This window comes from Labrus mixtus, chromosome 23 (genome assembly GCF_963584025.1).
Source record: "Labrus mixtus chromosome 23, fLabMix1.1, whole genome shotgun sequence".
NCBI lineage: Eukaryota > Metazoa > Chordata > Actinopteri > Labriformes > Labridae > Labrus > Labrus mixtus.
This window is the reverse complement of record NC_083634.1, coordinates 20,106,740-20,126,583: the sequence shown is the minus strand read 5'-3', so window position 1 is coordinate 20,126,583 and position 19,844 is coordinate 20,106,740. Positions and strand designations below refer to the sequence as shown.

The 19,844-nt window shown below is 40.4% G+C and overlaps 1 protein-coding gene across 2 annotated transcripts in view; it reads left to right on the top strand.

The window, feature by feature from the left end:
- The window catches only part of LOC132958684 (F-box/WD repeat-containing protein 7-like), a 33,259-nt gene that overhangs the window by 803 nt on the left and 12,612 nt on the right, over positions 1-19,844 (top strand). The window contains exon 2 of one of the 2 annotated variants that reach the window (XM_061031661.1): positions 1,039-1,579. In XM_061031661.1, the coding sequence (XP_060887644.1) occupies positions 1,079-1,579 (501 nt within the window). In that variant the 5' untranslated portion in view covers positions 1,039-1,078. Of the gene's footprint in view, positions 1-1,038; positions 1,580-17,224; positions 17,504-19,844 lie in introns of those variants that run through there. The other variant, XM_061031662.1, reaches the window with a different exon arrangement.

Here is a 19,844-nt window from a genome sequence, read left to right as displayed (position 1 = left end):
AAGATCAAGTAAAATAAGATAAAATAAAATAAGGTAAAATAGATAAAATAAGGTAAAATAAAATAAGATAAAATAAAATAAGGTAAAATAGATAAAATAAAATAAGATAAAATAAGGTAAAATAAGTAAAATAAAATAAGGTAAAATAAAATAAGGTAAAATAAGATCAAATAAAATAAGGTAAAATAAAATAAGATCAAATAAAATAAGGTAAAAGAAGATAAATAAAATAAGGTAAAATAGATAAAATAAAATAAGGTAAAATAAGATAAAATAAAATAAGGTAAAATAGATAAAATAAAATAAGGTAAAATAGATAAAATAAAATAAGGTAAAATAAGGTAAAATAGATAAAATAAAATAAGGTAAAATAGATCAAATAAAATAAGATAAAATAAAATAAGGTAAAAATAGATAAAATAAGATAAAATAAAATAAGGTAAAATAGATAAAATAAGGTAAAATAGAAAAAATTAAATAAGGTAAAATAAGATAAAATAAAATAAGGTAAAATAGATCAAATAAGATAAGATAAAATAAGGTAAAATAGATCAAATAAAATAAGGTAAAATAAGATAAAAAAAATAAGGTAAATAAAATTGAAAGAAAAAGTAAACTTGAAATGTGCAGTAAACTGAGTGTACTTTTGAATAGCTGTCAAACGATCAAAACTTTTAATCATGATAAATCGCCCAATTTCAAACATTAATCGCGATTAATCGCGTTTGAAACTCCATTATTTCGCACATAAAAAATAAAAATAGTTTGGCTTTAGTTTTGAGTATTTGCGTTAAGCTGAGAGCCGAGACTTTACTTGCTGTTTTAATTCCACCCTGCTTTTATTTTGAAATAAAGTAAGGCCCTTCTAATGACCCCATACTGGTTGCCTCGGACTTATATTTTTGTTGCCATGGTTTAGTGTTTTAGTACTCGAAATCGGTCTCGGTCACTTTTTGAAGGTCTTAGAATCAAAAGCATTTTTACTCTTTCCTACCGTATCGTCTCCTTCCTATCGTAATTCTTGTTTCTTTTTCTCAGGATGTTTCTTATGATGTCGGCTGCCTGAAAGGAGAAACTGATGGAGGAAGAGCGTCAGGAAAGGAGGGAGGAGGAGAGGGACGATGTTCTCGAGGAGGAGGAGAGGAAAATAAAAACTCTGTCCAGGAGAAGAGAAGAAGAAGACGAGGAGGAGGAGGAGGAGGAAGAGATGATGAAGGCAGACATTAAAGACAAATCACAGAAGCAGCTGATTGGTGGACACACTCCGATCTCCGCCTCCTCCTCCTTCATCTCCTCTCCTTTCCTCTCCTCTTCTCTGTCCCGGGTGAGAGGAGGCGAGGAAGAGGACGAGGTCAGAGTCTCCATAGTCACCATCGAGGACGAGTCATGTCCGTCCGAGCCATTTGGCACCGCCCACCTGGAAACGCCCAATCAGATCACACGCATAGAGGACGGAGGAGACAGGAAGGAGGAAGAGGAAGGAGAGAAGAAAAAGGAAAAGGAGGAGGAGGCAAAAAGTGATGGAAGAGAGGAGGAGGATGAAGAGATGACGTCACCATCACTTCACCTGCAGAGTGAGGTAGGACTGATTTACTGCACAAACACAAGTTAGAAAAAGAATACATTTCTAAAGGAGCAGTATGTAACTGTGACGCCTAGTGTTTAAAATGGGTACTGCAGTCTAAATTCTAAACATCATAGAGAGCTGTCTCCCCCCCCCTCCCTCCTCACTCAGGTCACCATGTGGTGGTCTCTGAAGCTTCAGTGTTTATCCAGCTCTGCATGGGTCTGTAAACCTTTCTGTGTTCTAACCTCTCTCCATTTTTCAAAAGCATCTCCAATATTGATCCTAGTTTGAGCACGTTTCTGCTCGTGGAGCTTATTAGAAACATGCAGAGACAGACAAGAATCTATAATCTAAAAGAAAAAATAATAAAAAGAAATTCTTCCGAGTAAAAAGTAGATTTAAGAGCTCACATGTTTCATCCTAAACTGACTCGGGTCCAAACTTGTCACCTTTCTGCAAAATTCGCCTGAGATTGCACAATATCGCCGATCCGACCGCAAGAAGCATGAAACCTGATTCAATGAGTCAATGTGCAGCACATGGCTCATTTACATCACGTTATTTTCCCGTGAAAACACTGTGGAAAGATTTCTGTTAAACATGCTGTCTGATCATAATGTTTGGTATCCAGAGGTAAAGAGAGAGAGAGAGATATGTGTTCTGAAGGTAACTTCATCCAGCTCTCTGCTTCATTATTATCTCAGGAAACATTAAAGTGACAGCTGGTCAACACGTAATAAGAGAGAGAATATAAACTTAATGAGAATCAGCAGGAGATAAAACATCAGGTTCATATATTATAATGTTTCATATTTAATGATAGAAGAGAAAATATTGTCACACTTGATGACTGTATGATGATGTTCTCTCAGACTCTGAGAGATACCTGCACAGTGACTGTCCTTCACATCACCTCTTAGTGGAACATGGTAAGACCTGTTCTGCAAATTCATCCCATTTCTAAAAAGGGACTGAAGGTTGGGAGCATCATGGGGGTCTTCATGTTACACTGAAGCTTTATCAGAAAGTTAGAACAGAACATAGATATCAACAAACAATTGTGTTTTTCTGATTGTTTGCTTCTTTAGTCTGAATGATAAAATCTTCTGTAAATTCACATTTTAAAGCTGATATTTAAAAAAAGAATAATAATCTTCCCGGACCCCCTTGGGGGTTTGGATTCACCTTTTTCATCCCTGATGAGTTTGCACCCCTGCTGACTGAATGCCGCCAGCAGGTGGCGACATTTCAGGCTCAATTTAAGACATCAGGCTTTTATGACAGCAGAGGAACTGTGTGTGTGTGTGTGTGTGTGTGTGTGTGTGTGTGTGTGTGTGTGTGTGTGTGTGTGTGTGTGTGTGTGTGTGTGTGTGTGTGTGTGTGTGTGTGTGTGTGTGTGTGTGTGTGTGTGTGTGTGTGTGTGTGTGTGTGTGTGTGTGTGTGTGTGTGTGTGTGTGTGTGTGTGTGTGTGTGTGTGTGTGTGTGTGTGTGTGTGTGTGTGTTCAGGGACAAGCCAACGACATCAGCGTCTGTGTTTGTGTGTGTGTGTGGTGTGTGTGTGTGTGTGTGTGGCGCGTTCAGGTGCCTTTGTGTCTCCTGTTTTGTCGTCTTTGTAAACAAACTGGACCACAGCTGCTCTGCATGTGTGTGTGAGGTCAGAGTGAGAGAAAGTGTGTGTGTGTGCGTCTCCTTTTACCCCTGACAATGAAAAAACGGATGAAGGGAAAATTAAGTATCCGTTTTTCCAACTGTCACTTTTTTATTTCCTCGTTTTTCTTTACTTTTGTCACCACACACGTCGTCACAGATCGTTCTCCAGCTTTGGTTCGTTTTTATTAAACAGGATGTAGAAGACACGTGTTCAATCAAAAAGTTTGGTCAGAGCGGTTGTGATGCTTTTTCTGGAAAGTCCCATGTCAGCTAAAATCAGACTTACTTTTTAACGTTTTAACGTTTTAATTAATTAGTAGAAAAATCTGACAATGAGGCAAACAGAAGGTTTCAGGACTTTTTTGTTGTGTTTTTATATCTAAAAATTATATTTTGACCTTGAAGTTAGCGCGGTGAGATATTAATGAATGGCAATTGGTCGAATACATTTGCTTAGATTCGGGTTTTGCAGTCCGTAGACTTCTACAAAAATCAAGCATCACACTTCCCTCAGTTTAAAAAGAAATCTCTGTTGATGTAAAAATGGGATTTTGTGTCATAAACTGCAAAATTTGTCTTCATTGTTTCATTTACTTTGGATGTAATTGTGCGACTTTAATTTGACCTCAAATCAACTCTGAACTTCGCTTGTCTTTGATGCCAAAGTGAAAATACGTTTCCCATCATGCATTTTTGTTTGAAGTACACAGATAAGTAAAAGAAGCCAGCTGATGTTCACACCTGTACATTTTCAGGTGATTAACATATATAAAAATGAATTTAATTAACATTAATTCATGAAATGTTTAATTACAAAATAATGATCTGTGAGTCTCATTTATTATGGAAAGCACAAGAAACTGTTATTTCCTGTTTGTTTGTAGTCATTCCAATGAATTTAATAAACACACTTTCTCCTACACACTCTCTCTTTCACACACACACACACAGAGAGACACACACACACACACACACACACAAGGACAGTAGGGACTAGGAAGGTGTGTGTAGGAATGCGCAGCAGTGAACATTCCTCAGATTCCTCCTGTGGGATCATGGGATATGAAGTCTGCCCCCATAAGAACTGTTAGCTTGTAACACACACACACACACACACACACACACACACACACACACACACACACACACACACACACACACACCCTCAGAGCAATCTATGACACTCTAAGCATGATGGGATACTTTATTAATAATTTATGTTTGATTGTAGTTCTCTTTGTGGCCACTAGAGGCAGCGCTGTTTTTTTTAAATCCAGTTCAAAGCTGATTATTGAAGATCAGATTTAGTGGTGGACAAATAATTTCTATTAGTGTGTGTGTGTGTGTGTGTGTGTGTGTGTGTGTGTGTGTGTGTGTGTGTGTGTGTGTGTGTGTGTGTGTGTGTGTGTGTGTGTGTGTGAGAGAGACAGACTTGAAAAAACTAGGGCACTAATCTGGTGAGACATGCTCTGTAATCTAAGAGCATTTTTTTCTAGATTACCACACATATAGCAGATTACACACACACACACACACACACACACACACACACCTTTTAATACTTGCGTTGACTTCACTGCCCCGATCCTTTATCCTAATCTAACCTTCAAACAGTCCTTTGAAGTAGAAAAATCTCCTTATGAATGAAAAAAAAAAGTCCCCACTAAGATGTTTTAACACCGTCAACGGTCCTCACAACGATAGCAGGACAAACACCAGCGCACACGCACGCACACACACACACACACACACACACACAGACACAGACACACACACACACACACACACGCACACACACACACACACACACACACACACACACAGACACAGACACACACACACACAGACAGACACACACACACACACACACACACACACACACACACACACACACACACACAGACACAGACACAGACACACACAGACAGACACACACACACAGGAATTATTTCAGTTTAGAGGATTTATCTTCATTTTAAATCGGTTTAGTTTTTGTGTGTCGACAAATTCAATCTGTTTGATAATTCACTCAAACGTTACACACACACACAAACACACACACACTGATCAGTCCAGGGTCAGATGACTGGTGTGAATAGGAGCTCATAAGAGCTGCAGAGGCATGTCTGGTATGTGGACACACTTTTCATTTCGTGCTCTCAGAAGGAATCGGATGTAAGAAAACTCCATTCAAAGTGAAACTCCTGCTTCATAATTAAAAACACTGAGGGTAAAATAAAGGTGATAAAAATTAAGTTTATTAAAGGGGACATATTCTCCCCCTCCTCCACCTTTTCAAACAGTCCCCCTGTGGTCTAAATGAAACATCTGTGCTTCGGTCAAAATATAACATGAATCAAGCACCAGAGGAGGTTTGTGACCCTGTATAAACCAGCTCTCTCAAAACACTCTGTTTTGGTGTGTGTGTCTCTTTAAATGTAATGACCCCCCCTGAGTTTTCCCCGTAGACATCACTTCTCTGTAGAGAATAAAAATGGTGGACCTGCGCTAAAGTTTTGCTCTAGTCTGGGGGTGGAGTCCATGGGTGGAGATACCAGGAGAGGGGAGGGGATTTTTTAAAACCAGAATCCCACTGTGACATCACAAGGAGAGCACATTTGAAAAGGAGCATTTCTCTCTGCGTTGTAAGACTTATGCAGACCACAAACAAAGGACTGGATGGTTTATTTCACATGTTGTGGGTCAGTAGACTCTCAGGTTACCCAGATATATGTTCAGAAACACTGAAGAAGTGGATTTTTAAAAAGGATGTCCCCTTTAAAGAAATCTAATCAATCCAAGGAGTGCGAGGAGATAAATTATCCAAAGGAGCTCACCAACGCTCCGCAGCGTACAGAGGGCTGGGAGCTGTTCTTGAATACAGCGTACTTGTATAAATGTCGTTACTAATCCCCCCCCCCCCCCCCCCCGTGTTTTAGTGTCCTTAATGACGAGTTTAGTTTGTCCTGTGAGTCCAAAGGAAACATTAACCTAAAGGTGTCACGGGTCACTTCCTGTCAGAGGAGCTCTTGTCTGATGTTCACGTGAAGAGTCTATTTTCATGTTGTGGTCTTTAACAGTCGGGTCAGATGACGCACTCTGACCCACAAACACTTCAACACATACACAACACAAAAAACAGAAGATTTGATGTTAAAACAGAAAACGTATACGAGCTTGTAAATATTTTAGAATCATTCATAAAAAAAAGCCTGAATCGAGATTCTTCTCTTCTAAGATTTAAAATTGATTCATAACTTCCAAAAATCTTTTTTCTTTTCTTTTCTTTTTTTTTTGACTTATCAGTCACTCCATGCTAAGTGCTAATGCTAGCTCTTTAACTCAGTTGATGGCCAAATGGAGAAGCATGAAATTCAGCCAGTCTCACAGATAACTGGAGTAGATCCTGAAGTATGGACTCATTCATAAATAGACTTTGAATCCATGGATCCAGAATCGTTTAGAAACGAAAATAGATTCTGAATCGAATCGTGAGACACCCAAAGATTCCCAGCTCTAGTGGACGGACAATAATTCAGTTGACTCAGGAATTAACCGCTGACAGAGAGGAGGAGAACCCTGATGACTTTGATGATCACCTGGCTGCCGACACAAACACTTGAAGGAATCTTGGTGTTCATGTGTTACTTTTAATGACAGCTGTCCTGTTCTATCAGAAAGGTATCCTTAAACGACTTCTCTCCCTGATTTCCGACTCTATCCACTATCGGATAGTGGATATTGGGCTTTTTGTGCCTTTATTGTAGAGATAGGATAGTGTCCTATCTCTACAATAAAGGCACAAAAAGCCCAAAAATAAATCTAAAAAATAGATATATATTTTTTGTATTAACTTGACCTTCAAGGGGGGGCGGGGGGGGGGGGGGGTTGCTAATATAATGGTAGGAGAAACACTGGACTTAAAATGTCAACCAGAAGAAAGACTAGTAACTAGCTGAAGGGAACATATCGCCACCTTCTGTTGCAGAGTCATTCAAACTTCCTGAATCTGGTCCTACACTGGGACATAGACAGCGGTCCAATCAGAAAGCCTGTAGCTCTTAGCTCCACTTAACGGTCCGTGTAAACTTACTGACTGTTGGGAATTAATGTGTTCAGCCTCGATTGTACGTAATGTTTCGGTCTAATTAGCATATGTCGCCAGTTGTAAATTGGATTGTGCCCAAGTATTTGGGGGTCTGCCAAGCAAGAGATCGACTTTTAAAATGTACAAACTGGTGTGTTGAAATACTCTTTTAGTTATTTATGAATCAACCCTGACACCTTCAAACATGGTGAGATAACGAGTATAGAGGTATCATCGACCGGCTGTTTGTTCATGTCAGATCTCATCGATTACGATACGAAGCTAAAATAAGTAAGAGTCTCTTTTTCTCTCACTCACACACACGCCTGAACACACCCTCATACCGTGTGTGTGTGTGTGTGTGTGTGTGTGTGTGTGTGTGTGTGTGTGTGTGTGTGTGTGTGTGTGTGTGAGATGGTCACATTCCAGCTCCGGGCAGCTCTCCAGCCCATCAGGTCCACCACACCGATCTCGCCGAGTCAGCGTGTCCCACACTCACACACACACACACATTCCCGGAGCTGCGGCAGCATTCCTGAAGTCTTGTGCTCGTCAGCAGGATGGAGTTATGAACCTGCGACCTTCGTGTTACAGTGCGGTCTCTCTGCGCCCCGGTTCAACTCGGTCCTCACGTCCACAGAGAGTCTATGAGGGGGTTTCTCTGACGCAGGTGTATACAAGTCACCTACGAGGTTTACTTAGAGTTAAAGTGAGCTTTACGTTTCATATTTAAAACTTTCATTTCAGAACATTGGTTGCTCTGAAGCTGTTGAATACTTATTCCATATCAGAATCAGAATCAGAATCAGAGTCGGGTTTTTATTATCAAGTACATTTACATATACAAGGAATCTGACTGGGTGTATTGGTGCTAAACAATTAACAAGGAAATAAAGCAGAACTAGAAACAACTGAAATAATACAGAATAAGAAGATATTACAATATATAAAATAGAATTTAAAAATGTAAAATATATGAAAAATAAAAAACACAAAATGTACAAAAGGTTAAATAATAGGAGCTGTGTAGTGGACTATGAGAAAAAAATAATCTTACAGTGTATGTAACCTACTCACAGAGTGCATGTAAGAAAATCAGAATCAGAAATACTTTATTAATCCCAGGGGGAGATTTGTTTGCTACAGTTGCTCAACACCAAAAATCTGTAGAAAGTACAGATTCACAATATAAAATAAAAATAGTATAACAATATAATAAGCATAAGTACCAAGTGAAAGCAATAATAAAGTAGTTATAAGATATGTTCAAGCGCAGGTAATTGAAAATATAAACAATATTTACAAATATGAATACACACTGATGCATTAACAGTGTAGATATTGCACGGTTCATGTATAGATAGCACTTTTGATGTATAAATGTTGTCCAGTTTTCAACAGATTGCACAGTTTTAATAGAGAAATAGTCAAGGTAATAGTCCAGGAAAATCGCAGACTCAGTGTCTGACTCTCAAATGGAAGAGAAATTTAAAGTCCAGTGGGCGTTAATGTAACGCATAAAGAACAGTTCAGCATTCACAAATAATAACGTTTCCTATGAGACGAGTCGTAACAGTCAATGTCATTTCTTAAATATTTTCTATTCCCTGAATTAGTGAAACATGTTTCCATTGGATGTTTTAATCGGAGCCTCGGCCAATGAAATGGAGTCATGGCTTCTTCAGAACTTCCTGTTTTGATTGCACACTGCTCGATAACGTCGTGTGATTTATTTCTTCTGTAGCAGGAGACGGTTAGATTAGGGATAACGCTCGTCAAGCTGTCAATCAGGAATCTATTACCTTTGTGAAATCGACTTGGCCCTAATGTTTTGTTTTGCTTAATGAAGTGACCGACCTGGCGCTACATGAGCAGTTCTGCCCTGTGACAGTTCCAGAGACGGTAAATTAGGCGTCTCTTTCTGCACAGATCTCGCTCTAATTGATGTTGCTGTGATTGCCAAATTGTGCACATAACTCTCAGCTGTGTATTGAAGGCCCTGCTGGCAACATTTAGAGGATGTGTCAGACACCTGGCTCCAGAAATGTTCACTGATGGAGTCCAGAGGTCAGCCAGTAGAGGTGAGACGGCGAGCAGCCACGGGAAGAAAGCTAACGTTAGCCGACATCACTAGCATCCGACATCGAGACTGGCAACGATTATTTTCTAACCTAGTAACCGTTACTAAGGACTTGCTTTTTACAGCATGTTTTTTATTTTAGGTTGGTTACTACCGATCAGACACGGAGCAAAGAGGATGTGGGTACAGGAACGATCAAACACGGGGAATATCATATATTTGGAAAAGAGCGCCGGTGACGTCAACAGTTGAAAGATTTTCAACTTCAGCTCTCGGAGCTCCGGGCGCAGCGTGTTTCATCCACAGTCTATTTTGAACGCACTTGTCATTGAACACAATTCTAAAAAGATGCTGGCACTCATAAAAAAACACTAGGTGGACGTGGGGCCTTAAGCTGCACATTTTTTTGTGTGACAACAAAGATGTTGCAGTCGGCGGCCATCAAGCGAGCGTGTAGTGTCAGAAATGTTTTTTAAATTTTGCTGAATGGTCCACTACTTATAGTGAGTAAGGAGTGAGTGTGTGTGTTTTTGGACACAGAATATTGAATGTTGCCTTTCTCTGACTGCTCCGTCGCCGTGGCAACCGTAGAGAGCCGCATTCTCATTGGCTGGTGTCTGAAGTTCTGTTCCACTGACCTGAAGGTGTGTGTGTGTGTGTGTGTGTGTGTGTGTGTGTGTGTGTGTGTGTGTGTGTGTGTGTGTGTGTGTGTGTGTGTGTGTGTGTGTGTGTGTGTGTGTGTGTGTGTGTGTGTGTGTGTGTGTGTGTGTGTGTGTGTGTGTGTGTGTGTGTGTGTGTGTGTGTGTGTGTGTGTGTGTGAGACCACAACGAGGAACAGGTGCTGCACTGTCATGCCTTATACACACACACCGAGTGTTTTACAGTGTGTAATGCGACACCTGAAGAATGTCAGTAAAACCTTCAGTCTTCAGTCGTTCTCGCGCTCCCCCCGCTTTGTTTTTCTTTCTCTGCGGTCACGTCTTCATCTTCACAGATGCCATTTCTTTAATTAAAACATTTCTTCTCTTACTATTTCAACATTTTCACACATACAATTTCAGCATTACTGATCCATCAAGCTGTTAAATGATTGATATTTGTAATTTATTTACTGTAAATTTGTTTATAATCACTGAGAATAAGTGAAAATATATATGGATTAAAAATGTAAGTCACAGTGTCATCAGCATACGACTTACACCAAGTCATGTCACATGCTGATGTCACAGTTAGTTTAAAAGATACTGTTTTAAAACCAAACAATCTCTATTGTTTTATTGATGGACAGTATCAAAAAGGACCAAAACTTTGTAAATACCTTCAGATCTTCAGTCACAATCCATTCAAGGGTTGTCGTATTTCGTTTTTTGTCCCAAGAATCCTGAAGTGTGTGGTGCAAGATGATTATTTTACTGCTCTCAATTGAGTTTAGAGTCTCCTTGATCTGGAATTGTAAATTAATGAGAAAAGAGCGGCGGTGACATCTACATCGCCTTTCTCAGAAGTTGAAGGATTGGAGAAGAACGCTCTTTGATCAATGAAAACAATAAGTGGACAAAGTGGACACAGGGCCTTAAACGGTTGCAGATACCAAAAAAGTCTAAACATGAGATTTGAACCAAGGCCCATTGTATGCATTTAATGACATTTATATAAACTCAAATAGAGAGAGTATAGATCGTGTTTGTTTGTAATACTTGTGTGTTAGTGTCATTAAGACACGTGTTCTGTTCTCCTTGTCACATGCTTCAATTATGACATCATTTATTTACAAAGTCGGTTTCCATTTGACCTTTGTCACGTTTTGTCTACAGCAAAACACCAACTTTTACACCTAGCGAAGAATAGAACCATTCAAGGAATACATATAGTCAGGTCTTTAATCCCCAAACGTAACACATGAATTAAACAGGTGGTTGAAAACACGTTATTTCACAGTAATGTCACAGAAGCACTGTGGTCAGGTTTCTGTCAGACTTTTGCCACTGAAGTGACTCTGATGTGTTGACGCTCTGATGTTCAGACATGAAACCATCCATATAAAAGAGATATATAAGCCTCTCTCTTTATCTTTGTTGTTCTTGCGTCTATCTGATCGCTCCTTTTTTTTTTTTAAACTTCCTCTTTCTTCCTTCCTCTCTTCCTCTCTCCTGATCGTGAGCGCGGTTTAATCTGGATTCCTCCCCAGGGAATGATTGAGGCTCAGACACACTCACACACGGTTACTTGTTCAAATATACATGAGCACTAAGTCCCTAACATCCCTGCAACACTCCCTGCATTCATTATAGATGAACACACACACAGACACACACACACATAGCACTCTGCAGCCCGAGTGTTTATTTGCCTTATAAAGCACCTGTTGTTTGCTGCATTGCACCTCTGGAAACACGGCAGCTTCTGTGTTTGAATCCCGTCAGCTCGATACCTGAAAGACTCTTCTCTGTCTCATAAATTATAAAAACACGCTCAGCAGGAGCTAAAAGAGCCTCCATGACACTTTGTCCAATACTGGAGATGTTCTGTCATCGAGCTTTGCAGCCATTAAAGTCTGTCTTAAGACTGCAGGCTGAAGCGATCCACTGGGGACATTCTGAAACTGTTGTACCTATTAATCAATTAGACCCCGAACAAATCTAATTCCCCTGTAGGTGATAATCAGTTTGGACATTTTAGCTAGAAAATGGACTGAAACGAATATTAATTTATCATTTATTTCATTAATTAGATTTCTTCTCTGACCCAGTTGTTTTTCCTCCTTGATGTTTGTGCAGGAACCTTTTTTCTACAGTACTCCATACATGCAGAAACACACAAACGCATACACACACATACACACAAACTCAGACGAAACATCATCTGCTGAAAATCAATCCTGCACACATTCCTCTGATCTGCTCTCTCTCTTTATTGATTCTTCACACACTTGTAGGCTAATCCAGCTAGCCACACACACACACACACACACGCACACGCACACACACACACACTCAACACTTGTAGGCTAATCCAGCTAGCTATACACACACACACACACACACACACACACACAACTACTCACACTACAAACAGAGTCCACATCTGACTGATTCTTTGAAGTGGTCTCCTCTGTTTCCAGAGTCTGACAGTAGTTAGCTCTGAGGATAAAGCAGATACACACATACACACACACAAATAGATACAAACACACACACACAAGCAAATGTACACAACTACTTATGTTTTCCTATAGGCTACATCAGGAAAGGTTTTGTATGCACACATTACCCACTTTCTTTAAAAGGGAAAACTGACAAGCATTTAACAGAAACACACACACACACACACACACACACACACACACGAGTCCTCGAGTGTGGGAAAGAGTCAGCTGTTTTAATGCATAACACACACACCAGTTTCAGGTTTTACAAGACCATCAGAGGGAGAGACTCAGTGTGTCTGCATACCCGAGAGAGAGAGAGAGAGAGAGAGAGGGGCGAGGGAGGGCGGGCGGACGAGTGAAATAGACAAAAGGGTGAAAGGGCGAGTGAATAAAGACATGAAAACAATAGATGTTGTGCTGTCCATTTAAAGAAATTTAAAAATAGCAACTTGAGAGATATTTAGCGTTTAGATTTCCAGACGTCTTCAAATGAGAGACGACCATCAAACCAAAACAGTATCTTGGATCTGATTTGTTCAGCCACTAATTCATTACCCCCAATTTCCACATACTGCATGTTTCTTTGTCTTTCTGAGGATGATTTGTTGTTCTGTTTTGTGTTTTATTTTGAAATTGACAGGATGCTCTGTGCATTTCCTTGCCTGGCTTCCTGTCCAGGTCGTTCTATTCTGTCCAGCTTGACGGGTGTTTGCAGCGGGCTCCTTTGAAAATAGACTCATAGCGTATTTGAAAACGGAGTGTATTGGCGATGCTGGCCTGCTCCTGAGACGGATCGCGGAGCTCGCTGTGGAAACACAATCATTGGCAGCGAACGTGGCACTGATGGACCGCCGCACGTGCTCGGAGTATGTGGTATGCGGTTAGAGTGAATCTTTGAATGACTTAGCTTGGAGTTTTAGTTTTTATAATTGATTTTTTTGTTTTCCCATTCCTTCTTGTCCTTCATGTCTTTGTGTTCCCCTGATTTGGCCTCTCCTCAGACCAGAGGGAAAGAATGGACCCCCCCCCTCCCCCGATGTTTTATTACTCAACATCCGAATTGAATCTGTCCCCTAACACAACACGTCTGTTTTCTGAATTGTGAAGAAATAACAGAGGGTTGAAAAATAAAACAAAGATGTAAATTAGAAGCAGAAAAGAAGGATGTGCAGACTGAAAGGGACGGACGAGATGAAAGGAAGGAGGAAAAATGAACAAGAGGATGGGAGACGTGTTGCAACAGAGAAGGGAATTAAAAACAGAAAGTTAGAGAGGCTCACAGACGTCTAGAAAGTTTCATAACAATGAAAATCATTCAAGTTTCATGTTTTTTTATTAGCAAAATCAGCAGAAATTATCTGATTGCCGTTTCTCAAATATTGTGAAACTCAAAATCTTTGGAGAATTTTTTGATGTTGTTCATTGAGTAGTTGTTTTTCTCCATATTATCTGCAGAGTCCCTTTGCACCTTTAAGAAAAAGCTGAAGACCCAGCTCTTTATGAACGACCTTCATTCACTGTTGATGACGATGATGAGGGTTTTGTTTGAGAATGGCGATTGAAGGATGGTTTTGATTCTGATTAGAACTCTCAAGAACGGCTGTCCATGTTGTGCTCTGCCTCTGGTCACTTCCTGTCAGCACCTGTGAGTCTGATTAGATTTAAAGCTGTTTGTTTGCACTTCCTGTCGTCGTTTCCTCCTCTCTAGCTCTTTGCTTGTGTCCTTCTTACTCTTATTACTCTTCTTATTGTTATTAGGTGCCCTATGTTTTTCTTTGGAAGAAACGGGCTGATTTCTCAGACATAAAACAAAGATGGCGAGAAAATTGTTGATACCTTGCAATTTTACAATATTGTGTAATAATGAAAAACAAAACTCAAAACAAGAAATGTAACACCGTATATTCAGAGCTCACAGTTTGTATTTTTCCTGTAAATGAAAATGAAATGCAGATTTATGTCCTGCAGGTGATAACTGGTCCAGTGTGAATCGTTGGTACGTGTCAGGACAGGAATGCATTTTACTGAAAGGTGTTTCTAATATTCAGTTTTCCATCATCACTTTACATACAGAACATCTTATAAGAAACACCTGTCAGAGCTGCACAAAGCGTCACAAACACGTCTAAGTCACATATCTGCAGGCCTGTTTGCATCACATTACATCAGAGTCTCTGTTTCTGTTTCCTTTTTACACCTGAACCTGAACCGTGAATACAAACGTCCCTTCCCTGTGTGTGTATTTGGGTAGATTATAATAAAGAGGTTGGGATGAGGCAAAGGAAAGAGGAGAATATTTTAATTTTGGGGGTTTGTGTCGCAGGTAGAAGCAATCCGGTAAAGATGAGGAGTTAAATTAAAGAAAGGAGGTGGAGGAGTATAAAAGAGTAAATAAGAGGAGGAGGCCTCCAGGTAAAGACGGAGAAAAACAATCCAAAAACACAGAAAAGAGAAAAGACCGGAGGAGGAGGAGGGTGAACAGGTGAGATGGGAGGGGGAGGGGGAGGGGCAGGGGGATGTTTTGTGTTTTGTCTCTCCAGGCTCTGGGTGAAGGTTTGACCTCTCAAATTATCCCCAAGCACCTCTTAAACACTGTGTGTGTGTGTGTGTGTGTGTGTGTGTGTGTGTGTGTGTGTGTGTGTGTGTGTGTGTGTGTGTGTGTGTGTGTGTGTGTGTGTGTGTGTGTGTGTGTGTGTGTGTGTGTGTGTGTGTGTGTGTGTGTGTGTGTGTGTGTGTGTGTGTGTGTGTGTGTGTGTGTGTGTGTGTGTGTGTGTGTGTGTGTGTGTGTGTGTGTGTGTGTGGGAGTTTCAGTGTGACGACCTGTGGGGTCAATCAGCTGTGAGAAAGCTCTGACCTCCCCCTCCCCCCTGCTGGGCGTCTGAGTGTTTGCAGCTCGAGGGATGACACTCCTCCACTTTAGCCCGACTGAAATATCTTAATAGCTTTTTGATGGATTGCTATTAGTTAGCTTAGCTTAGCATGAAGGCAAGAAACAGGGGCTGTGTCTATAGTAAATCATCAACCTGTTGATCAGTTACCGCAAGCTCTATGGCTACCTTTAGCATCTTTAAGCTAATTGTTTTGGGTTTTCTAGCTTTAAACTTCATTGTGTTTGTTTACTTTCTCTGCTGTCTTGTTTTCCAGAGAAAACGTTGTAAAAAAATCAACTTTACACTAGCAACGAACAACTGACAAGCTAGTGAATGAAGGTTAACATGTAGCATCTAGAGAGAGAGATCCAAGGTACAGACCAATATTGTTTTTTGTACCGGGCTGTAAACATGTTAATTTCTGCTTTTTTGAATGGGTGTGTATGGGACTTCCGGGGCTAGCCAGCCTCAAGTTAGCACTCGACAAACAGCAGGATTTTTGCACTTCTGCATTTGTTTTATTATATTATATTTATTATATTCTGCCCTTTTTGGGGTTCATATATTTAATCTATGTACCTACTAAAGTATGTTCACAATAGCTAAAGTTATAAAAAAAGTGTCTGTTTTCATGTCCTGTCGCTCCATGCACCGGCTCTCTTCTGACTCTCTCTCTAAGGCTCTGAAGTGCCCACGTTCAGAGTCCCCACGTGTGCCAAGTCTGATCTGATTGGTCGGCCTGTCGGCTCTGCCGTAATTGGTCAGTCGCTCAGCCACTTTGGCTCCGAGGGGAGCATAAACATTAGCACCTTAGCACTACTGTGCTACTGCAGGCTACGGCATATCGTGGGCGTGCTACAGAAGTTAACGGGCATGCAACATGAGCTGCTGGGCCACAACGAGCCAATGGGCTTAGATCAGTGATCTCACACTGACAAGACGTCACACTGGCATTTTTTTTTCGAGGGGGGCTAGAACCGAGCGTTACATGCAGCTAATGCTACAGCTAACAGGAGGACGTAGGAGAAGCCGCGTTTCCGTGGACTTTGAATTTTTGCACATAGATGTGCCTAAACATGCACAGGACACTTGGAAAACACACTAAAGAGCATATAAAACCAGAAAAAGAAGAATATGGGACCTTTAACACCTGAGGTTGCCGCTCGGTGAGTGCGCTGTAACACTTTCAGCCACCTCTTCAGAAGTCAGAGTCCCAGTTCGTCCACCCGAGTCAAAAAAGTCTTGTTCAGTCCCTGAGGATGAATCAGGCGTTATATTAAAATGTTCACCCATAGAGGTAAACGTTAAAAAAAAAAATGTTTTAAAGTCTTGGGCGCTGGTGGCTCAGTGGTTAGGACCCTTATACAGATGCTGTAGTCCTCTAAGCAGGCGACCAAGGGTTCAAATCCTACCTGTGGATCCTTTCCTGTATAAGTCACTGTTCCTGATTTCCAACTCTCTCCTATCTCCCTAATAATTAAAATTAAAATATTAAAAAGAAGAAATTAAATATTGTTAAGTCTGTCGCCGCCTGTGTGTAAATGTTTAAATACCTCTGGACGGTTAGTGACGTATGAGCGTTCTAATACTCCAGAGATCAAAGGACGCATTCACAGAAATAGAACGTGCAACACTTATGGGCACGTTCTCCTCTGAATTCTGGTCACACTCTGCTGCTCCCTCCGCGCGCGCGCACACACACACACACACACACAAGCAGCAGGCGGCTCCACCTCTCTCTCTCTCTCTCTCTCTGTCTCTCTCTCTCTCTCTCTCTCTCTCTCTCTCTCTCTCTCATGAGGCAGAGAGAGAGGCATGTCCCTGCGTGTTCCTGTGGTGGTCGAGCGGGAGAGGGAGAGAGAGAGTGTATCCTGAAGCAGCAGCAGCTCAGCAAGGACTCATGTTCCTGCTTATCGATTAACTGATTGACCGAATGGATTGTTGTGTGAATCTCGGATATTCTTCTTGCTGTTGGATTTCACCTTTTTTCATTTTTTAAATATTTTGTTGCACCGCGCGGGCTCCGGGAGGCTGTACCTACCGGGTGTGTGGGGGGGCAGCCATGGGGTTCTACGGCACCTTGAAGCTCATCTTCTACAAAGTGAGTATCGATTATCGAAACGCCCGGTCGATTAACCGACGTCAGCGGCTGCGGGTTTTCATCTCTGCGGGTTTGGTTTACGATAATTGAGAGTTTGTCGTCGAGGATTTCAAGGTTGTCAAGGCTCGTGCGGCACCGGGATGACAAGGCGTTTCTCCCTGACAGCGCGTGCGTGACGCGTGTGTGCGTTAATATTTTTAAAAAATATTTTAAAATATTTTATTCTTAATTTGAACGATTAAAAATAGATGAAAATGAATAAACAAATGGAAGAAAAAAATCTGTATAAAATAAAAAAAACAATTTCAATATAATACACATTTGACTCCTTGGAAAAGTGTGTGTGTGGACCACTGCGGAACCGGGAGACTACTCGTGTTATGTCCTTTTCCCATCCCATCCCTCTCTCTCTCTCTCTCTCTCTCTCTCTCTTCCTTCCTGATTAGATTATTGATTACTGATCACCTACACCTGTGTCCTTAAGGTGTCTGTAATCTGAGCCACTGAGCAAGGCACGGTTCAGGGTTTGAATCCTAAAATAAACCTTTTAATAAAGGGGAATTAAACAGAAGATATCCAAGATTCAAATAAAAAACAAACCAATCAGCTTTAATTTCCTTATTAGAGGGATTTCTTTACAGCTGCTGTTACTGGAACACTTTGGTCTTATCTTTAAAACTGCAACAAAATCAGACTAAAAGGTGGTTTCCATTGGGCTCCAGTCTTTATATTTACCTGTAAGGAGATTCAACCTTTGAAATCAGCATTATAACCAAAGTTAAAGATGGATATTACACCATACAGATGCTCTAATTTGACAGACTTGGGTTTATATGAGGGGTACAACTGCAAAAACATTAAAATGTCCAATGCTTACCAATCTTGTTGAAAGTCTTAAGTTTAAAATCAAATAATTGTATATTTTCCTGCATACTTACTGTAAAATCACAGGTTAAAGATTGAGATTACACCATGCAGATGCTCTAATTTGACATATTTGGGCTTATATGAGGGGTACATCTGCAAAAAATCAAACTAAAAGGTGGTTTCCAATGCTCTCCAATCTTTATATTTACATGTCATTAGATTCAACCTTTGAAATCAACATTAAAACCAAAGTTAAAGATGGATATCACACCATACAGCTGCTTAATTATGCATCCTTGGGGTCATATTTAGTGTACAACAAAGCAAAACAGAATAAAAACCTTTTAAAATCTTACCAAATCCAGCATTAGATTCTGCTACTTACAACCAGCTAATGCTTTGTTTGTTTTTACAGCTACACACAAGTTAAAAACTAAAGATAACAACATAATACTAAAATGAGACTACACAGTCATCATAGTGACTCGTTAACATTCAGACAATACGTTACATTTACATTTCTATCGCGTTTTGGCAGCTTTTAATGATGTAAACTTAATTATGTAATTATGTAAAATATGAGAAACAAAACGGCTCAAATCTTTAAAAATTGACTAAAACAAGTACTCGATGTCCCTGCATCTCCTTAATGTGTAACTACATTTATACAACCTTAAAACAATGACTCTACTTCTTCACCACATTGTTAAAATAAAGAATATGAAGGGATATTAGGCATGAAATCCAGGACAAATTGAACAGAAGTCGGTGTAAGGTCATTGTTTAATGTATAGTGGTTTATTATATACTCATTATAAGTCGTTACAGGTGCCTTAAAGTCACCGTTAATTCTATTTCTGTACACTAAAAGTCAGGTTAGAAACATTGTAGAGACGCTGACTCAAAGAGGCGTCGTCAAAGGATGCACATGTGGATTTTTGTGCATGTTTTCCCCACCAGAGATCAAAAGTTCTGGCGTTAACCGTAAACACATTTTAGCTGTTTTTCACCCTCAAGTGAAGTTTTTCTCTCCGGCTTAATGAAATCCACACAGACGCGACATCTGCGATTGAAATCCAGCGACATCAGGGGGGGAGAGAAAAAAAAAAAGAGTCTGAAAATGAAAAGCAGATTATGAGTTTAGGCCGGAGTTAAGAGCTGCAAACACGGAGGCGTTGGTTGTTGACGTTTTAAATCTGAAACTAAATCAGACGTCAGGGGGTTAAATCGTGCCCTCAGTTTTGACCTACAGGCTGACTTCTTCTTTTAAAGCACAGATTATGCAGACTGTGTGATAACAGTGTGGTTCAGATAAAGATGCTAAGAAGAGGAAGGACACACACACACACACATTCTGTCCTCTGTGTGTGTGTGCAGCCTGTTAGCGCGTGCTGCTCTATTTTTGACCATTGCTGCACCAGCGACATTCCTGCGATTTTCTGCATTCCTGCATTCATTCAGTGAAAGAGAGAGA